Below are 23174 nucleotides of genomic sequence, written 5' to 3' on the forward strand. Positions count from 1 at the left end.
GCTTAATGTACTTTAATTCAAGTACATGCATCTTAAAATGTAGTTCAAATAAGTACATAAAAATTGATCCATGTGAGCACTGTCTGTCTGTGAAGGTCTGTCTAACCCAGGGGTCCTCAAACTACGGCCCGCGGGCCAGATGCGGCCCGCTGAGGACGTTTATGCGGCCTGCTGGGTTATGGCAAAATCAGACCGGAAGTGACGTTTGACCTAAACTCGTGTTAGCAACGCACACTTCCGGCACTGGGCTGAGGCGGCGGAGACAGAGTGTGAGGTGAGTTCCCAGGCCGGATGTGTGGTTTGGGGAAGGGAGAGAGATGCAGAAGACGGAGAACTGACGGCCCGCGGCCTTGTACAGAAACGGCAGTCCGGCCCTCCAACAGTCTGAGGGACAGTGAACTGGCCCCCTATTTAAAAAGTTTGAGGACCCCTGGTCTAACCCATGCAGTGTTTCCAGCACTGATATGCCAGAAGTCTCTGGAAGCTCATGAAAGCAACAGTCTTCCCCACTTTGGCTGCAAAATCTCACACACAACTACAGCAATAACATACAGTTTTTCAGTGTTTGTGGGATCCGCCCATGACTGACAGCTTTGCTCTTCAGATGAATCCAGCAGCTGGTGATGAGTTACAGTAAGTAAATCTTGATTGCACAGACTGATTGCTGCAGACTCATGAAGCCCTCGTTATGAGAATGTTCTGCTTTAAATATTTTACAGGGATATTCAGAGTGATCACAGTACACTGCCTGCAAGTTGGGATTTTTTTGTTGTTGTTGTTGGTGATTTGCTGAATCCAACCCTGAAGATCTTTAGAAGCAATGTAGAAGCTTTATGTTCAGGTGGACTATGGTGGGACTGGAGGGGGCTTTGTTTTCAACTATATACTACTACACATTTGTGGGATGATGCAGAATGCAAATTTCTTAATAAAGGGTGGGGCATGGTTTCTCATAGGCATGCTGCACAAGAAAAATGAATGGAAGACACCCCTAAGTATACTACCTTTTGCAAACAGATGCCACTTCCTACATTCTTGCTTTTATATCAAGCAATTCATGCATCAAACCTCAGCCCTTATTAAACATCTAGTTTAGAGGGAACACATTACAACTACAGGCTATTTGAGATACTTTTTGTGATTTTAAAATGAGAGACTTGGTATCTATAATTACATCAGATTTGAGACCCGGGCATAAAGTTTCCTCTTATATTACCCACAAGACTGCATGAATGCATAAATAAACAAGAAAGCTGTATTGGCAGCAATCCCTCATGGGACTGGGGTATCTCTGTCTGAAGAGTCTTGATGCAGTGAGGAGAGTTTTGCCAAAGCCTGCCTCTCCCTACAGCCTGTTTTTAAAAGTTTAAAGCTGATTTCACTCACAGTATGCAATGAAGTGCGCTACCAGGGATTTCTTGCATTTGCTGTTTTCCATTGCACTTGCGCATTTTGTTAAAACCAGGGAGCTATCTAGTCTATAATACCAGTGACCAACTGCCTGCTTTAGGAAGCTAATAAGTAGGGCATGAAATCCAATTGTTTGCTCCTCTGCAACTTGATAATGCATTGTCTTTTTTTAAAAAAACAGAGTTTAAGATCCTTTCTAAAAATGTAAAAGTTAGCTGCTAAGTATTTGGCAATTAAGATATGGTACACATTTGCACTTCCTCATAAGCATATTTGTTGGTTCTTTATTTTAAAAAAATAATCCATATTGTGTCTTCCCCCCCCCCCCCGAAAAACCCAACGACAACCCTATCATTAAACTATTTTCCATTGGTTCTTCCACTGTCCCACAAAAAAGGACTGCTGTGGGAAAGAACAAATTGTTAGTATACAAATAGGACAGCAGCACATTTTGCTGTTTTAAAATGTTTGTAAAAGTACTACAAAATATTCATACATGTCCATAGGGGAACAGCTAGCAAACATATTTGTTCTTTTTACATACTTCTACATATGTTTACAATGTCCGCCATGCTTAAACTGCTATCAGATAGGAAATAAGCATTTCTTAAAAGTCTGCCTTTATACTACAAATATTTTTAAGTAAAGTAGTTCCATGTTGATATGCACTGCTGCTGTGATGGCAAAATTAAGTGCCAAGGATTCTTGAAAACCATTCAAAATGCAGATTTCCCACTCACCCCCAAATATACCTGTGCCTTAGCACATCTCTTGTCAATGGAACATTAAAACTGCTATTAAGACCAGCCGGCTTCTGGTTTTGATTAGTTTTAAAAATCAAATGTTGTCCTGATTAGGCTTTGTTATCACTTGTTCAGAGCATTCTTCTCATTTCAGATGACTTGAACGTATGTTACTGTGGAATCGCTGCCAAGTTGGTTCTTAGCCAAACATTTATATGTGCCAGAATCTGAAGATTTGGGATTTTGAATGACTAACGTTCCTTGTGGGTGAAGAAGTTCACTTCCATATGGTCTGCCTTTGCTGCCTGTGGAAAGTAGTGAGTGGTCAGGCAGCTCCCATGTAATTTCTGGATTTGGTATTCCCAATGCCATGCAAATAAGCTGAATTGATGCTCCAGCCACAGTGCGTATATTCCTTGGTGGTCTGTTTGTAATCCGTGGCGGATGTGCTATAACCATTACAAAAGCTACTATTGTTGAATCGCCAGCATAGTTCTGAGCTTTGCAGACATAACTTCCTCTGTCCTGAATGCTTGTTTCTCTGATAACTAAAGTACCATTTTCCATTAATGTGTATCTTCCATTAATTTGAGGCCGGTCTAGGACATAGCCATTAGGTACTGTCCATACAATATTCGGTTTGGGGCTCCCAGCTGCAAGACAGTGAAGGGATACTGACTCCCCACTAATACTCTTTATTGCTCCTCCTGAGGGGGTCAAAATGGTCGGTTTCTGGCCAACTTCGAGCACAATCAGTTTTTCAATGTAGCCAACCTTGTTTTTAGCTGCACACCGATATTTGCCAGCATCAGCTTTAGAAGGGCTATAGACAATGAGGGTACCATTGCTTCCCAAGTAGTATTGGGGCGTTCTGACACCACTGAAGAGCCTTGTACCATTTGGTAACATCCAGATTACTTCAGGAGGAGGATTGCCATCTACAGAACAATTCAATAAGGTTGTTTTCCCAGGCTTTGCTATTACTTTCTCATTAAAAGGATTTCTAAACATTGGACGTCTTAGCATCTCTAACACCTCCAGCTGGACCACCAATATGCTTTCTCCCCCATCATTACGGGCCACACAGATGAACTCTGCTGTGTCTGAAGATCTTACATTACGAATTTCAAGAGTTCCATTATTGTGTACTGTTATTCTGCTCCCATAGTATGGGGCTGTCAGGAAAATATTGTCGGGCATGATCCACATGACTTGGGGACGGGGTGTTCCTTCAGCGCTACAGTGTATTTGCTTCTTTGAATGCTTTATGGCTGTTGTTTTAATGATAGTCTTGTTAGTATACAGGCCATTGATAAGAGGTGGTTTAGAGACCACATCTAGTTTATACAGCTTTGTGTCATCTCCCCCAGAGTTGCGTGCAACACATATGTATTCTCCAGCATCTAACAACCTCACCTTAGTGACAGACAATGATCCATTAACATGTAGAAAATATCTATCGCTGGAAGCGGAAATCATGTCACTAGAAGGGATCAGCCAAAACACTTTTGGCTGAGGCTCTCCAATGGCTTCGCAGTCAAACATTGTGGTATCTCCTGCTTTCACTTTTGCATAGGTCTTAGAGTTCTGCTTGATACGAGGTGCAGCTGCTACTATGGTTATGTGAACCTTCATCTCATCTTTTCCAAGTGTGTTTTGAGCATAGCATGTGTAGTCCCCTTCTTCAGCTATTCCAACTTTGTTGAAGTACAGAGTTCCATTGTCGAACAGAATGTACCTCCGAGACCTGCGTCTACTGTCATCTGCTTGCATCACATTATTAATCACTGTGCCATCTGGCAGACTCCAAGATATTTCTGGTTCAGGTGATCCGGAAGCTTTACAGTCTACTTTGAAGTCTTTTCCATAAGGCACCAGTTTCTTAAAATACTGCTTTTGATCGATTTTTGCAGGCTTCATTGTCACACTAACTTTCATAAGGATCAGGTCATCTCCCATTTTGTTTCTTGCCACACATAAATAGTCACCTGCATCTTTTCCTGTGACTGCCTCAATAACTAGGGATCCATTGGGATGTACATGGATTCGGCTTCCCATTCTAGAAAGAGATGGGAGAAAAATAAACAGTTTCATTAATGACACACTGTATACTCCTTACATACATGCCAGGACAAAGAAGAGCTGGTTTACACCCCCCCCCCTTTTCTCTACCTTAAGGCTTACAATTGCCTTTCTCTTCCTCTCCCAATTTCTACACATATAGAAGAAGCTATTAGAGGAATTAAGTATTCTGCTTGCTGAAGAGTCACTGAACCTTGGCATCAGAGGACAGCAGTATTGCTGCTTTGATAACAGTATACTGGTACTTGCAAGATGATGTTGTATATTGGTTCCAGAAAATATTAGGAGAATATTTGTATATGTGTGATTACATTATATAAATAGACATACAGATATAAGTTTTTGGCTATTGTATTAGAATTTATTTAATAAATACTCATTTAATTTCTACAGAGAATTCTATATAGATAGCCACAGAACAGTATTGATCTTTGCTGTTTGATGATAATAGTACCAGCATGGACAGAAGCCATATGGGTAGTGGAATTGGGCAAGACTGAATGAAACCTCTCCTCTTCCACTTACATACCCACTTCAGTAATTTATCAGGAACAACTAATTTTAGCTGAATGCAGGCATATGCATAATCTCCTAGTTATGTCAAAGCTCCATGACAAGATAGCGGTTTACAAGATTATGCATGGGATAGAGAAGGTAGAGAAAGAAGTACTTTTCTCCCTTTCTCACAATACGAGAACTCGTGGACATTCAATGAAATGGCTGAGCAGTCGGGTTAGAACTGATAAAAGAAAGTACTTCTTCATCCAAAGGGTGATTAACACATGGAATGCACTGCCACATGAGGTGGTGACGGCTGCCAGCACAGACAGCTTCAAGAGGGATTGGATAAGCATATGGAGCAGAGGTCCATCAGTGGCTATTAGTCACAGCGTATTATTGGAATTCTGTCTGGGGCAGTGATGCTCTGTATTCTTGGTGCTTGGGGGGTGGGGTACAGTGGGAGGGCTTCTAGTGTCCTGACCCCACTGATGGACCTCTTGATTGCGCCTAGTTTTTTGGCCACTGTGTGACATAGAGTGTTGGACTGGATAGGCCATTGGCCTGATCCAATATGGCTTTTCTTATGTCAAATTTCTCATGTTTTTACTAAACAAGAATCCCCAGATTTCTTCAATTTTATTTTGGCAAAAACTGGTGTGCATGTAGGGATGAGTCTTCTTCATGTTTTCATTCTTTTTCTTAACTGAACTCTGCTGGCTTTCTGGGGGACATTCATCAGATATCTTGAAATCTGGTGACAACTTAGCTAAAACCGAAGAATAACACTAGGCTGAACCAAGAAAGGTCTTTCACTAAAGCTCCTTCTTGCCCCTGGCTTCAAGCAGAGAATTTGGGTTACATTTGCATGGCCATGCTTCTATAAATCAATCTTTTAAAAAACCCAAATACAGTTATTTAAATAAAATAAAAAATGCTGTGCTATATCAATACAGCAATACACAAAGTAACTCTGCCTGCATTTTTTCAACATCCATATGCTCTGATGTGCTGCCATTATTTCTTCCATATAAGTCTAACAACACATGAAAAATTGTATGTTCGTTAAGTGCTGTCAAGTTGCTTCCGACTTATGGAGACCCTTTGAATTAATGTTCTCCAAAACGGCCCATCATTAACAGCCTTAATCTGGTCTTGCAACCTGAGGGCTGTGGCTTCCTTGATGGAGTCAATCACTCTCATGTTGGGTCTTCCTCTTTTCCCACTGCCTTCAACTTTTCCTAGCATTATTGTCTTGTCCAGTGACTCTTGTCTTCTCATAATGATTAACAACAGATTAAAATTTAAAACCTGCATGCCCATACTGATGAAGAAAATGGCCTCTAGGGAAGGCTTGATCAAGACAACTGGAAGCTTTTGGTCATATAGCATGGCCCATTATAGGGCAGAAAAGAATGGGCATGTTAGAAGACATCACTCATTTTACTCATTCCCTTCAGAGGCTTCACTGGCAGAGAAGCTTCCCATATATGGTCCTGTCAATAGGACTCTGTGGTCTCCCCCAAATCTGAGACTATTAGTTATATTGGATTCTATACTATATGATCACAGATGTACTGGATTCTAAATTATAAAATTTGTGGCTGTCAAGTTTGGCTTCACTTAGGAACTCAATTCATGGCCAATGTCAAATGGAACCACTATCAGAATGTCTAGAGTTATAATAAAATCTTCCTTAATTTTATTATAAATCTGGATACCACTCTACTGAAGTTGTACAGAAATACCCACCAAAATTATGAATAAGCACTGGATACTGATAATGATCTTTTTCTATAAAACCCATTAAGTACTAGGGTTTCATTACTTAAGGTTACTTAAATAGTTACTTTATCAATACAGCATCTGTTAAAGTATAATCGCTTAAGTGGTTTAAGTGCTTCTGGATCACAGGCCATGTCATTTAAAAAAAACACTGAAAAATTAATTTGAAATACAGGAAACCTTTAGAGTTAAATCATTTGTGTAAGTTTCTAGGCCCAAACAAAGGTGCTGATTTTGACCTAAGAGCCATGCCAATAAGGCTAATTGCTTCCAAATGAACTGCTCAAGCTTTAAGGCCATCAGCAGTGGTTCTTTTCCAAATCCCTGTAATCAGAAATTAGTTGGCAGTTACTGGATTCTTTTGGTGGTGGAGCTCTCAGTAAGGATCAGATTTTCCTTGAACAACTTATTCCAAAGTGAAACTGGCTTTTGTTGCTTGAACTTCTGTTTTTATTAGTTGTTGTTTTACTCTAATAGTTCAATTTTTGGCATTGTTGAAGGGATAGGAATGATCTAAAAACCAAACAAACAAACTCCTGTATCTTCAGAGCATCTTTCCTTGCTCAAACCTCTTCTGCTGTGATCCTTAGAAGAGGCCCAACAATCAGATAGATCTTTACACTACATCGAAAACACTAGATCCCTTTTTAAGTCCCTTTTCAAGCTTTTGGAAACAAACTGAAAATCAACAAGAGTACTGCTTTATTGCTTAGGACTTTGCATTGCTTGGGACTTTACATGTTAATAATGTTATTTTGTATTGCTATTTAATTATAAGCTATTTGCACATTGCATATTGCAAGCAATATTTTACAGTGTTCTCCAATATATACTGCAAATTCAGTCTTAACTCTGAGAAAAGAGGTCCAAACTTCTGACCTTTATGTGCTTAGTGTATGGTTCCAGGACCCATCGTCTTACTCTATGGGTAAAATCACCCTGAAATTATAGAGTTTTGCCACAAAACCAGAGCATCCCCCCCCCCACACCACTGATGCACCTATGTCACTTCTGGCTGACATCAGTGCATTCTGCAGTCAATGTTTGGGGGGATTTCCTCCCACCAGCTAGCTGGCTACTGGCAGAAAGGAGCCTGTGAAAGCAGGGGTTCCCTTGCCCCCACTTTGGGAATGGTAACCCTAGCTCAGTGTTACACCAGAAACTTCACTGTGTTAACCAGTGAAGAACACCCCCACATGAGGCCTGCAGCTGGACAGTTAATTATCTCAACTCCCTGTTTCCAGTTCAACCTTTTTCATCACTGTTACAGCTTCTGATCACTAACTTCCCTCTTGCCATTTCAGTTCTACTTCCTGCTCTCAGATTGCTTCCAGTCTTCTTATTCTTCTGGACCATTTCCTTTTTGATCCACTCTGCCCTTAATCTGCCGCCGCCGCCTCCTCCTCCTGCTGCCCGTCGCCGCCTTCTGCTTCCTGCTGCTGCCCGCGGCACGTGGAGCAGCAGGAGAAGCCTCGAGCAGGCGAGGGGCGGACGCCGCTTCCCCCGCCCTGAGCTGGGACTGTGGCCGGAAGGTCTGCGCGACGCTCCGGAGCCCTGCCGGGGAGGGGAGGGACCCCCCTTGGCAATGCGGGGGCCCCCCAGATCTCCCAGACCTGGGGCGATCCGCCCCCCCCACCCCCCCTCCCTACGCCACTGGTATAAATGAAGTAAATAAGTAAAAAAATGCACAAGCAGGGAGAACAGCTTCAAGGAATCTTACCTGTGCCACTGGTCAACCACAGCTTTGGAAGGCAATCTCCAAATTATTCTGGGCTTTGGCTCACCCATAGCTGAGCAATTCAGAAGCAACCTGTCCCCAAAATTCAGTTGAGTCAATCTTTGCGATGCATCTGCAATTCTAGGGATTGTATCACTATGTTCTACCCGAAGTATTACCACTCTCCTCTCAGAACCAGTAGAGCTGGTAGCTATGCATTCATACTTTCCTCTGTCAGATGTAGCTATATTCTTGAGGTAAAGGGTTCCATTAGGGAACAGGAAAAGCTTGCCATTTATATACTGCAAAGGTTTCACCGTAGTTCCATCAAGGAGGACCCAGTGAACATTTGGATGAGGGTTTCCTTTGGCAGTGCAAGGAAGTTTCAAACTTTCCCCCACACTCCCTAGTACATGCTGCCTCTTTTCTTCCAGTATAATGGGTGGGGCAGCAATTACTTGCAGTCTTACTACCATTGAATCAGAACCTGCTGGATTGCTTGCTGTGCAGGTGTAAACTCCTCTGTCATACATGCTGACTTTCTTTATCATCAGTGTCCCATCTGCTTGCACAAAAGCCACCTCATTTCCCAAAGATGATTGTGAAATGTATGTTTTATTTGCAAGGATCCAGGAAATGGTAGGGGTTGGACGGCCTTCAGCTGCACACTTCATGGACACAGGCTTGCTAGAGTGGACAGTAATAATCCTCGACCTCCCTCCCAGGATTCTAGGTGGGTAGGCCACCACAGACAACGTGACAAGAAGCTTGCTGGAGCCATGCTGGTTGGCAGCCACACATAGATACTGTCCACGGTCCTGGATGTTCACATTCTCAATGGAGAGAGTGCCATTGGGAAGAACTTCAAATCTGTTGTCATCTTTTTGTTTCAAGGCTTCATCCCCTAATTAAAGCAGACAAAAATAAAATTAGACAGGTATTCAAATCTTGCCTGTTTGCTCTGTATCCTACAAGGATAATTTGCAAACAAGGGGATGTAATATCCTAAGCTTCATTCTTAAGTTTCTTGGTAGCTTTCCTTCCCACAGTAGTTGTGCAGGCTCCCTTTATCCCAGCTCTGTTACTTTTTGAAACTGTAAGGAACACAGCTGTGCATAATAAACTGTGTTCATGTGCTACTAGAATTGCATTTTAAGGACTGGAAAATTGGTTGCCAATTCAGATTGTCCCTTCAGTACACATACAAAGTTTATATTGCCACTGAAAATGGAATACAGATTTTCTTTTTATTGCTCTTTTGTATAATGCACCAAAACAATCACTTAGCTGTTGTGGATGCATCTTGGAAGCTGCTTATTCATAATCTCTTCAATTCCTCCCCCCCATCCTGCTATCGCCAGCTACCACTGGGAAATCCACATGATTATAACCTTATTGCAGCCCTCCCAAATCTGCTGTTCCTGAGGCATTTCAGGAATCTTCTGGCCAAATGGTTTGATTACTTCTTGCCACCATCCTTTCATATCCTTCCTCAGGGTATCCTTTTCCCATTTTTAATTTTTTAAAAACAATTTTTTTAAAAAATAATCATAATCCATTGGAACGTCAACATCATTACATATATTACAACTGTACAAAACAATATGCCACATGAAAATTAGCTGACATACCTTCATGTCTAATTGACCACACTGTTTATGCATTACTCTACCACTAAATTTAAATATCAAGGGCTGTGACCCTCAGGGTATTGTACCCCATAGAGCAGTATTTTGTTGAGATCAATGGGCTGCAGTGAGGCGGAGGGGGAGCAGGGAAAAGCCATTCTGCTGGTAAAAATTTTAGTTTGCGTTTATGTTCTACCTGCCACTCCTCAAATGCATCTGTTTCTCAGTGGCTTTTCTGCACTCTTATTTTCATTGCTTGAATGCCCCTAGGGCAGGGGTGGTCAAACCACATGTGGCTCTTTCACACATATTGTGTGGCTCTCCAAGCCCCCACCACCGTGTCAGCCAGCTTAGAGAAGGCATTTTTCTCTTTAAATCACTTCTCCAAGCCAAGCCAGATGGCAGCTTGGAGAATGCATTTAAAGTTAAAGTTGCTTTCTTTCTACTCCTCTCTTCCTTCATCTCAAACATCTGATGTTCATGTCTTGCAGTTCTTAAGCATCTGACTTTATTCTATGTGGCTCTTACATTAAACAAGTTTGGCCTAGGGCATCAGGGGTTTTTTTTCCAGCACACGTTTTGCTCCCTCTAGAGGTTGGTTCTATATATCACAATCTCCGATTTATTTTCCTGCACTTTAAATTGGAGATGATATATCGAAGTGACTGCTAGAGGGAGCAAAACACATTTGGGAAAAGAAACACCCCCCCCCCCCATGCAATACAGGCACACAAGCAATGAAGGTAAGTGTGCAGAAAAGCCCAGTATCATAAATGCGCTGCTAAGAGCATCCATAAGTCAGTTACAAGTGGTGTTTCTGTGGCAGACAGCACGCAAAATGTCCCCGGCATCTCCAGTTAAAGGCTCTCACATAGTGGGTGTGCAAAGAACCCCTTCTCTGCCACTGAGAACCTGGAGACCTGACACCAATCAAACTAGGCAATCCTGAATTGGGAAGAACAACAGATAGATTCAGGACAAGACAGCTTTATATGTTTAGGAACCATTACCTGAACTCTCTAACCACCCCACACATTTACAAAATCATTACACTCAGCACTTTTTCCTAATTGAAATCTTAAAACCGGTGTATTTTCACACTGACTTTTACAAGGATATGGCCATTCCCATTTGTCTCAAGAATGTTAAAAGATATTTAGGGAAGAGGCCATAAAATCACTGATGACATCCAGTGCTGAAATGTGAGGTATGATGCGTATCTGTGAGAACAGCATGTCTGTGTTATCTATGAGACATTTGTCTAGCAAATACCTGGAAAGATTCTCTGCCTTTCATCTCCTATTCACATCAGTCTATTTTTTTAAATATTTATTAATTAAATTAAAATGTTTATATCCTACCTTTGAATACAAAGTTAAATTCATTGTAACAATGTACATTTTTCAGGGGGAAAAGGAACCTTTCCCACAAAAGTGTCAGGAATGTGACTAAGAAAAGAAGCTGTCTTCTCAGGGGAGGAAACATTAGCAGTAACAAAATTGGAAGAAAGTACTGGAATTTTTCAGCAGTTATCCTATTCCCATGTCCAAGAGGAAGAACTCAGGCTTGTGCTTTGCTATCCTAGATACCATGATTCTATAACAGATTTATCCTTCTGAATATGTATATTCTACTGAAACTGAAATCATTTCAAGCTGCTATGATGTTTAACCTATTATTTTGTCAAAAGTAAATTTGTCAGAGACACATTTCTGCTGAGATACTTCTTTAACTGACTGCAGGACTACACAATCACAGCCCAATCTTATTCCATTGATCAAGCATAGATGTTTCCTTGCTTTTATTTAGACATCTATACCCCATTTTTCTCCTCAACTTATCCAAGCAACTTACAACACTGTTATTCCCTCCTATATATTAGCCCTGACCTGGATGGCCCAGGCTAACCTGATCTAATCTGAGCTCAGAAGCTGAGCTGGGCCAGCCCTGGTTAACACTTGAATGGGAGACCACCAAGGAACTCCAGGGCTGCTACACAGAGGGAGGCAATGGTAAACCATCTCTGTTCATCTCATCTCTAAAACCCTATACGGTTGCCATAAGTAAACTGCAACTTCACGGCATTTCCCACTACTTACATTTTATCCTTACAGAAGCCATCTTGTGAGGTGAGTTAGGCTGTGAGAAAGTGCCTGGTACAAGGTACCCTATAAGATTCCACGGGAGAAGGGGAATTTTAACCTGGGGTATCCAAGGCCCCATATCTACTACATCTGCACCATATCCACTATAGTACATTAGTTCTCATATCTTGTATTATTAGGTTAAAGAGGAAATGTTTAATGTAAACTTAAGAAGCTTACCTGATGATATTTTGGTCCAGTGTATCGTTGGCCGAGGATTACCAGTGGCTTCACAAGGGATGAAGGCATCAGAATTAGCCAGTACAGTAAATGCTGCAAGTTTCCCCCCAGTTATCCTGGGTTTGGCTAGCCTGGCAAGATGAAAAGATTCTAAGGCAACCAGATTGGTGGTTGTGGTTTCCTGGGCTGCTGTCTTTTCAGACCAACTTTTATGGTAACTCTTTTTCTTTTTCTCCCACGCAGGAGTATGTTGAGTGAAGCTCTGAGGAGAGTTCAATATGGTCAATGTGCTGACAAGGAAAGTTTTGCTACTTTCTGCAATTTTAGGAGATGGTGCCTGCCAGAACTTTTCCTGCCACCTGGGAGATACAGTAGTTTGCAAGACAGGCATGACTACTGTTCGGGGTCTCAGCTGACTTGGATGCTGTGTGGTAGTGGGATATCCTGCATCTGTTGGAGTTTTGATGCTTCGTTCAGCTTCAGCAGGAAGAGATGCTTCTGTTGTGGGCTTTTTGTTAGCAGATTTTCTTCCCACATTCTGGTATGATCCCTTATATGTTACTGACGGAGCCTGCATTACTTTGGTAGACACTGATGCTGGTGTTAACAAGGATGTGTCTGGTAGTGCTGTGGTCACACCTGAAATATTTAAGGATGATACTGTGAGTGGGATTGCAGTGGTTGGTTTTTGAGAAGGCCCACTATACACTGGCAGTTTAGTAGAAAGAGTATTTTCAGCAGTGTTCTTCTTTGTTAGTAGCTGAGGGGTGACTGTGGGGGTATCTCTGATTATACTGGTTGTGTGAAGAATCGGTGGTTGTAGCGTAGTTGCCATTACATCTGTACCAGTGTGTCCAGTAAGCAGTTCAGTGGATATAGGAGGAGTGGGCTCTGTTACCTTTTTATCTGCTGCTAAACTAAGTGAAGCTACAGTTCCTTTGGACGGAGCAGCAGCAACTCCAACACTGACAGTAATGTTTTTCTGTGAATGCATAAACCTTCTTAGAGGCCTCTTCCTCCTTTGAGTTCTTCTCCTTCCTGGTCTTAACACCTTGATTCTGGAGACTTTTGTGTTAGCATGAACAGAATTAGGTAGAGTCAGAACTGGCTTGATGCTTGGGCCATGAAAGCTTTTGCTTAGATGAGTTGCAAGACTGGAGACAGAGGCTGACGATGGTTCTGTAATGCTGAGTGGTCGAGTAGGAGCATGTTCTTCAAGCATTGTGCTGTCACTTTTGGGATCAATTAAGTTTCTGAGACCATCTGTTTGTTTTTTACGTATGGGTAAAACTGTTAATGCTGGTATGGGCCTTGTAGTTTGGAAATACGTGTCATGGTGTTCGGGCAAGGGGTCTTCACTTGTCTTCTGTCTAAGTTGCTTTTCTAGTAGTTCTTTTTGAAAATGGTTGCTTCCAAGAGAATTCCCAACATTCAAAGAATTTTTTCCTATTGAAACACTGGAAGACAAGTCTGTTCTAAGAGTGGAATGAACTGATTTAAAATCTGAAAGGGAAGCACTGCTTGTGGTAAATATGTTTTCCACTGCAACGCTAGGTGTATGGATTGTCTCTGCCAGCAGGTTACTGCTAAATGATGTATCAGTAACTGTCTGTAATGGAATAGAAGTAGTTTCTTGTCTTTGTGGCACAATTTGGAAGCTTTCCAGATATAAGGGAACTACTGTGGAAGCTGTATGCTCTTCAGCTGTGACCAGTTTGTTTCTTGCATTGAAAGAGAGTGTCAAGATCGGATTTACAGTTGTTGTTTCAGGATGATGTACAGTGAACGAAGTGGGAATAGGTGGTTGGAAAGTAACATGTGCAAGAGATTTCTTTGGCGGTGTCAAGGTAGGAGCATTTATTTCTATAGGAGGAGGCAGTGTTGTACTTCCTTTAGCAATTCTAGGTCTAACAAAAACAAATCTACGCCCTGCGTTGTTAGGAATACGATCAGGTCTAACGATCCGTCTCCTAGCAGAGATTTTCTTCCGTCTGCCATATCGCCTAGAGAGTGGAACACGAGGTGTAGTATCCCTGACTATCTTAATCTGCTGATGAGTAATAATGGTTGAACCTGCAGGCAGCTGAGGTGTTGTTATTTTTTGTGTACTGTAAACATAAATATGCCCAAATACATCATCTGGTGCACTCACTGCCACTACAGATAGCTGATGGTTTGATTTGCTTGATGTTTTATCAGTAGCTTCTACAAATAAATTAGGTTTTTTAGTAACTCCATGAGAAATCACAGGGCTGGCAGTCTTAGTAACCTGCACAGCTGGTGCTATTGTTGGTTTAATTTTTAAATGCAAATCATTTTTCCCAGGAGAGAAAGCATTCAATGGGTCTGTTGTACTACTGGGCAAGTACAATGATGGCCTCAGTGACTCCATACTAGTAGGTGATGGTTGGAATGCTTCCAGAGTTCCTCTGTTAATTTCAGACTTATGTTCTGTATATGACTCCTGGTTCTTTGACACCTCAGAATGTGTAACTATTGGGCTGCTTAATGGAGTTACAGCTTCTGTGGCAGTGCCATATCCTACAGTAGAGTGAAAATTACTCTGTATGCTTCCAAATTCTGCTGTTACTACATTTCCTGATGCCTCTCCCAATGTGTACAATGCAGGTCTTTTAGTCACTAGTAGCAGAAATTCCTCCTCTGGAGGAATATCTCCAGACATCTCCCTTTCATTTGCCGAAATCTCTTGGGGCAGAAGGACTTTTACTGTTGGTTTCATTGTAGTATGTTCTTGTTTTCTTGGCAGTGTGATATTTGTTTTTTCTAAAAATGCTGCCCAACGTGATGGATCAATTCTTCTAGAGGAAGGACTGAATTGTCTTCTGTGTCCTCGAAGCCGTCTAGTCATCTTGTCCCTGTTGTGCTTGTAAACCTCTCTGTAGTTATTATTAGTTCTCCTTAGCATGGGACGGTTTGTAAACAAAACTTCAATAGTTGCCTGGCTGGTTGCTTGGGTCTGCGCTGTACAAGGAGTGCTTTGTGTTTTGGCAAGAACATCAAGTTCTCCATTGCCTGAACCTTCAGCAGCATCTTCATGATTATCTCCCTTTTGTGACCTGTTTGGATCTTTTTTTACTACTACCTGATGAACCAAAAAATCAACACCATACTGATTAGCTACTATGCACTTGTAGTAGCCACCATCCCGGTCTGATGTTAGTTGTATTTTCAGTGTACCATTGTTTAAAAGTATCTTGTTCTTTGAAGAATGATCAAGAACCACATGCTCAGGTGAGACCCAATGAACAGAGGCATCTGGGACACTGGCATACTGGCAGGGAAGGAATAATGTTTCGCCTAAAAATGCTGAGAGCTGACATCCGTTTAAATAGTTGTGTTCCATATAAGGGTCAATCACAGTAATCCTAAAAGATAGGACATCTGCATCATCATAATTGGTTCCTATGCAGTGATAAACTCCAGTGTCAAAATTATCAGCTGTGTGTAAGGTAAATTTGCCCGTTTTTGCTATCACAATTCTCCCATCTTCACTAACATATGGGGCTCTAACTTTGCTGCCATCAGGTAATACCCACTCAATGATAGGAGGAGGGTCACCGAGTGCCTGACAGTCCAGTTCCACAGACCTGCCTGCCAAAACAGTGTGTTCGGTCCTCGTACTGTTGACTCGTAACATCATAGCCCAGTTTTGTATTTCTTTTTGGGGTGCAATATCTGGAAGAGAGATTTCAGCATCCACTGAATACTGAACGTGCAAAGTGTTGAGTGTGGTTGCCGTCCTGTCTAATCGCAATGACACATGACCTTGCATCAGCCAAGATGGCTCAGCTCTCATTTCAGCTTCTATATTTGTGAAAATGTCTTCATTTTCAGAGTTAGTCTGTTTATACCTATAACTGATATAAGGCACTTTTGTCAGTAAGAGATCCCTTTTTAGTTTCAAGGGAGAATCACTGTACAGGGCAAGTATACTCCACAGTTGCTTTATATGCTCGTAGTCAATGCTGCACACAAGAAATGTTGATAGGGATGCTTTAAGTATTACTGTGTCATTTTTTTCAAGCTGGACAGGAGGCATCTTTGTAGGCTTTTGCACGCTGCAAACCACATTTGCTTGGTTCCCTGCTTGATCTGTCATGTTTAAAGCGATAGATCCTATGGGAGCAATAAAATCCTTAGAGGAGACTAGGGTGAAGTCACCATCCTCTGGCACAGTGATGTTCTTGAATTTTAAGACTGGGTCAATGGTTGGCTTAACACAATTAAAATCTGAAGATTGCAATTCCATTAACTGTTTGCCTTTGGAGTTCCTGGGATTGGAGCACAATGGACACTGTAGAACACCAGAAGGGCCTCTGTCTTTTTTGCACTTTATCACATCTAGAAAGAAAGAGAGCGGGAGAAAATTTAAAAATTTTGATATAAAAGCAAAAGTTTCTGTTCTGCTGACAAGAGATACTCTTGTGTCTATGAGATAAGGCAGACTTCAACTGAGTGATCATTTAAAAAATCTGTCTATAAATGTTGATCACTGTTGTTACAGAACATACTTCTCACAGGCCAGGACAAAGAACTGGAGGTTGAGGCTTGGGGGGGAGGGCGGGGGGAAGCATTAAGGCAAAAAGATCCTGGAAATGGGCTTTAGGAAGAAGTCACTAGCTCAGGTAAGATGGCTACAACTCATCTTATTGCTCAGTGCCCATATTTCATTTTGAAACCTTATTTATTTGCAGGCTCTGGGCAATGTACATCAGTTAAAACAATACAAAAATTAAAATTCAGGTTAAAACTTTAAAACAAACCCCAAGAGCATCCCACTAATTAAGTTCGCCTTCTGGACCATCAGAGCATAAAGGGGAGAGGGGGAGGTCCAGCCTTGTATCATCCTTGGTCCTTATCTTGTAGTTCCCATTCACAACTTACGCCTCTACTGAATAACAGTAACTCTGTTCATATGTTACAGTGAATACATGTACATTTTGAGTGTACATCCCTTTGTAAGGAAGAGACAATACATGATCATTTTACAAGTGAAACTGGGGCAAAGCCTGTATATATGTAGGGTTTGAATCACACATTCAGCTGTACATGCATTGAATATAACATGAGAATTACCCAATGCATATATAATGAAAAATCAAGCATACACTGCACACAGCTTGTACATACATACATTGAAAATTGTGAGCAGTGCCAGTGTGAATATATCATTGATTGAATTAATTTTCTGAGCACATCCATCTCGAAACCAGGATGTAATTCCTTTCCCCTTAATCAGGGCTTTTTTTGAGCAGGAACGCAGTACTGGCTGGCTTGTTGTCAAGGGGTGTGGCCTAATATACAGATAAATTCCCACTGGGCTTTTTCTACAAAAAAGTCCTATGTGAAACATGTCAGGGGGTGGCCTAATATGCAAAGGAGTTCCTGCTGGGCTTTTTCTACCAAAAAAGCCCTGCCCTTGATACATCTTTGACCTTAACTGGGCTGACTAGAGCATAATTGTTTCCCACCATGGAAATGACTTGAGACAATTTCTGAAGGACATTGGACAACTGTTAGGTTGCACTAAAACATTCACTGGGATCTTGAAGGAATCTTTAAAAATCAGGCTGCTAATATCCTGTTCCTAGATCTTTCCATAAGACTGTTGTGTTGATTCCTCCATGGGAATAATTTCCACATGTGGAAGATGGTTTTTTTTTTTAAATCCAAAGTCAAGATCAGGCAAAATTTTATTAAATCACATTTTTCACATAATTGTGATCCTTGGAATTTCCAGTGACTAGCATTCATTGCTTTTCCTTCTGCTAATTTTCCTGCCAGTGTTAGAAGAAAGACTGCAAACACTGGGCAAATTTTTTTTTTAAGTGTCATGGTCTCAGTGCTTTAGAGTCCCATGATTTAAACAGCCCCATGATTTTATAAAAGTTTATCAGAATCTTGTGAGCAAGGACACCAAGAGATCTGGTCCCTCCCTACCGCCAGGCCCTGAATGTTCATTTTTTGCCAAATAAGGCACCTCTGGAAAAACACACCCAAAGATTCATTGATCTTTTTGCACAAGCATTACACTATTCTCTAATGTGAAAGGAGAGATGTTCTGCCTTTAGCCCTGAGATTCTGTCCTTGAAATTCACAAACTCTAAGACAACACAGTGGTAGCAAAGCCTCAAGAATAAACAGTCATCAAGAAGACACTGTAGGGAAAAACTGGAACCAGTTCAGAAGGTGGGCTGTTGGAATTATTTTTTTTCATAGCACATAGTTTTGATAGGTATTGAATTTTTCTACCTGTTATCATAACGGAAAGTCCATTTTAAAAAAAGTTGCACTTCTTAACAAAACTGCTGTACAAGATTTTCTTATTAGAACTAATCACACAGAGTCAAAAAGACAGTGGTTATAAGATAAATTTTGTGAGAAAGTGTTTGATTTCAAACTGGTTTCTCTTAACTCATCCAATGTTCAGATTTTCCACACCAAAGTTAGTACATGTGAATCTGCCTTGTAGTAAATCAGACCATCAGTCCATTGAAGTCAGTATTGTCTACTAAGACTGGCTGTGTGTCAGGCAGAGGTCCTTCACATCACCTACAGTGTGGTTCTTTTATGTCTGCACCTGGAAGTCATGGCGACCTCTGGTGACTGACCCCTACTGGGAGCCTGAAGTATATTCAGGGTGGTGGCTGAATAAAAGCCTGACTCTGTCTCCCAACTTCTGGTATTCCAAGGAGGTCTCCCATCCAAGTACTTGCCAGAATCAACCCTGCTTAGCTTCTGAGATCTGACAAAATCAGACTTGCCTGGGCTTGCTATCAGGTCAGGGCAAGAATAGTTTTCTTTACTGCTTCTTAAATAGTCAGCATGACAGATGATTTTGGATAAGGATGATATAGAAGTAAGAGATTTTATGAGAGTATCTGGAGACTTAACAGTTCTTATACAGGACTCCTGGAGGACGGGGGGGTGGGGGGTGGGGAAAAGCAGATTTTCCCCTCCCCTCTTAAATGGCATATGTGTTATAGGGAAGGGCTGTGGCTCAGTGGTAAAGTGTCTGCTTGGCATGCAGAAAGTCCCAGGTTCAGTCCCCAGCATCTCCAATTACAGAATCCCAGGTAGAAGGAAAGACCCTTCTCTGCCTAAGACCATGGAGAGCTGCTGCTAACCAAAGCAGACAATAATGGGTCTAGGAAAATCTATTGAATTACTTGGTATAAAGGCACCTTCATATGTCCACATATTCTCTAGAACAACAGTTGGTGCATAATTTATTCAGTAATGTTCCAAAATTTCAAAAGTATGAAGAGCGAAAAATGTTCAGTACCTGGATAACGTTCTGCCCACTCAGCAAACCACTTCAATGCACAGTCACAAGTCCAGGGGTTTCCATGAAGATAGAGGCTCTCTAGCTCAGACATGTAAGAGAAAATATCTTGTGGCAGTGAAGTAAGGAAGTTGTCAGACAAGTAGACATGCTTTACGGAGGATGTTTTGAATATTCGGATGTAGCGTAAAGTGACAAAAGTGTCTGGGTGAAGTTGTTTAAGCACATTTCCTTCCAAGTGGACCAGCCTCAGTGATGTAAGACCATAGAAAGCTTTTGGGCTTACAAATTCGATTTGGTTATGATCCATATGTAAACGTACCAAACTTGTGAGGCCATGAAAAGTATCTGCTTGAATAACTTTGACTTTGTTATAGCTCATTTTTAAGATCTGTCAATTGAAAAAAAAATGAAAAAAGAAACTGAACCAAAATGTACATATGTCATTTGAAGACGTGTAATCAATAGATTTAAAGCTAGGAGTGTGTGGTGGAATCTGTTTAATACTGAGAGGGAGACTACAAGTGCGCAAGCTGCAGCAAACTTCTGCATCGCTCCCCATGAAAACACACTCTTTGCCTCAAATATCTGAAGGTAAAAACTCAGCATGGCTTTAAACAGCACCAATATTGGGTAATAATTTCTATCTCATCCTTACCTGTAATGAACTTAAATCGGAGAATGTCCTGTCGTGGACTGTGTGTATCTGATTACTGTGCAACATCAACAACTCCAGCTTCTCCAGGCCAGAAAAATCCACCTCAGTCAGTTTAACCAAACTGTTGTAGCTGTAACAAACATTTCATTCCAGATCTGGGTTTAGTCAGTCAGCTATAGTTTGAAGGTAAAACAAACAAAAACAGAGTCTCTCTTTTGCAAATGCATATTAGCAAATTTTAACTGCATCATTTAACAAAAACAAAACAAAAAAAACCCCTATCTTGTCCTCTGCAACTGTAGATGTAAAGTCAGAGGTATGAATTTTATTATTTAAAAAATGGATACTCCAGATCCCAGATGCAGCTCCTAACAAAATCACAATGCAATGCTACAGTTGTAACTCATAAAACTGCACTAAAAACATTAAATGTCAATGAAATACACCACCTCATACAAAACCCTTTTTTTAAAAAAAGTTCATTCTTTCAATGCATTTTTGTATGAAAAACTGAAACTTCTATTACAAATCTGTAAGCATGAGTCCCAGGGCCCAGCATGTGATCTTGTATTTGCCTCATGGGAGTCCTCACAGCACAAGCTATTCTCTCTCTTACACTGCCACTGTCTTTTCAGTTTAAGTACAGTGGAACAGATCAGAGCTTTCTTTGACTCCAGCAGTCTGACCCTGTAGGCTTGCAAGCATTACAGTGGCAGAGGTGGGAGTCTATGGAGCAAAGGAGAGACTCCTTTCATAAAAATGTTAACTATTACTTGCATAGTATAAAAAGGTACAAACGAATGTGTATCCGTGTTAACAATTCACTCATCAAATCTGCGTCTGCGCTTCTCAGTGTAGGGCTAACCCATAAGCTTTATAACTGTGGCCATCCCTCCATCCACCTGTACTTGCAGACAGGAGTAAGCATGGTAAGCAAGGTCCGCCTGAGCTGATGTGCAGTTGTCCTACGCTCAGGGCTATTTTTGTAGCAGGAACTTCTTTGCATGTCAGGCCACCCCCCCCCCTGAAAGCTCTTAAAGGATTTGCTGCATCAGGGGGATGAGGCCTAATATGCAAAGAAGTTCCTGCTACAAAAAAGCCCTGTATTTTAGGAAACATTGCTGTTGCTTTGAATTATTTAGAGCAACAGAGCATGACAAAAGGCAGCACAACCAACCCAGATTCTGAGTTGTTGGAGCCCTTGCTATAAAGAAATCCCTCCCTCTTCCCCACTGTACTTTTACACTGGGGTGCAAAGTTGAGGCTGCAAATGAAGACAGAGGGTCCAACTTATTCAACACCATATTTCCAACAATGGCTAGTTACAATAAATCAGAAACAGATGTTAGTTAAATGCTTCAGAGGAAGCCCAGAAACAGGTAAGAACACACATGAAGCTGCTTTATACTGAACAGGTTCATCAAGATCACCATTATCTCCTCAGTGGCTCTTCAGGGTGTCAGGCAGAGGTCTTTATCACCTACTGCCTGGTACTTTTAACCGGAGATGTGAGGGATTACACCTGGGACCTTCTGCATGCCAAGCAGAAGCTCTTCCACTGATTATTATTGGGTTTAGTATAATTTACCTTAGAAAAGCTTTACTGGATCATACACTGGTTCCTGAAACCCCATATCTTTGGTTTGAAAGAGACTGCCCACAGTGCGATCCTAAACAGGGTTATACCTAAGTTCGCTGAAAGACCTTTGCTTGAGACCCTGCAGAACCACTAACAAGTGAGTACACAGTACGGAACTTAATAGACTAATGGTCTGATCAGTATAAGTCAACTTTGTGTGTTCATTGAAATCTAATTACTACCAGGGCTTTTTTTAGAGCAGGAATTCCTTTGCATATTAGGGCACACCCCCTGATGTAGGCAATCCTCCAAGAGCTTACTGGGCTCTTAGTACATGGCCTACTGTAAGCTCCAGGAGGGTTGGCTACATCAGGGATATAGGGCATAAGATGCAAAGGTGTTCCTGCTACAAAAAAAAGCCCTGATTACTACACATCACAATTGGAGCAATACTGTGTAAACATACCCTAAATTGATGCGTTCCACATCTTGGGAAATGTGCTGTGGAATGGTAGAGAGATAGCGGAATGTGCAGTGCACTTCAGTAGGCACATAACAGGCACAGAGCTTGGGACAGGCTCTGCTACCTGGAAGTGTAGCAAAGCAGAAACCCAAGAGGAATCCCAGAAAGCAGGGCTGGTCCATCGCTTGTATCCTGTGTGACGATCCTATATCAACATCCCTTCCAGCATAGACCAGTGACAGCCTAGAAAACAGAACATTAGCAGGCATCATGTCAGCAGGTGATGTCACCAATAGGTGTCTTCAATTGCAAAGTCTGTTTCGATTAGTCTAATTTGAAGAAAAACTACAGGATTTCCTTTCTTACAACCCCCCCCCCCTGCAATAATTATGCATGGCTTCTTAAAAAATTCCTTCTCAGCTTCTTGCTTTTAGTGAGGGTTGGGCAGGGGCTTGCTGCTGACAGGTATTAAAACAACCTGAAATCTGACACTCTAATAAGAGCATTGTTACAAATAAAACCCCACACACTTCCATTATCCAGAGCGTTCATAAATCTGTTTGGGATTTTCTCTTGCCAAAGAACACATCAAATTCTTCCTTGCCAAATCAACTGGTTCCCAAAAGATTAAAGAGGAGACCTTCCTTGACTGAGACATCTAATTAGTCACAGATAAACTTTATTCTACTTTCCCTACTTTTATCTTTCTTTTTCAGGGCATGCAAATAACATTTCTTCCATCCTCCAATGTAATTTGTTTAAAATAGCAGGGTTCGGTTTGGAAAATGCACTGATTCGTTGGACAGCTGAAGCCCTGAAAAGCTTGCACTGGTTCACCCCCCAAAACGGGGTCTGAACGCGTTATCTCTGAAATTAACGCTGCACATCTCTTGAGTCCGCAACCTACTTTTTAATACTCCTTACTAAGTAATTCTTAGCGGGGGTGGGGGGCGCTGTGATGCAGTGGCTTGCTTGACATGG

At 41.5% G+C, this 23174-nt stretch overlaps 1 protein-coding gene across 1 annotated transcript; it reads right to left on the reverse strand.

Annotated features, from left to right (window-relative positions):
* Positions 1–1674: 1674 nt before the first annotated feature.
* On the reverse strand, positions 1675–22432 carry IGSF10 (immunoglobulin superfamily member 10). Its single transcript, XM_060242348.1, has 6 exons — positions 22197–22432; positions 20152–20281; positions 19494–19884; positions 12188–16549; positions 8239–9139; positions 1675–4212 (listed from the first exon to the last, which is right to left on the reverse strand). Exons 1-6 carry the CDS (start codon positions 22373–22375, stop codon positions 2304–2306), a joined length of 7872 nt encoding a protein of 2623 aa, XP_060098331.1. The 5' UTR covers positions 22376–22432; the 3' UTR covers positions 1675–2303.
* Positions 22433–23174: the final 742 nt, after the last annotated feature.

This window comes from Heteronotia binoei, chromosome 6 (assembly GCF_032191835.1).
Source record: "Heteronotia binoei isolate CCM8104 ecotype False Entrance Well chromosome 6, APGP_CSIRO_Hbin_v1, whole genome shotgun sequence".
In the NCBI taxonomy this organism is placed as follows: Eukaryota; Metazoa; Chordata; class Lepidosauria; order Squamata; family Gekkonidae; genus Heteronotia; species Heteronotia binoei.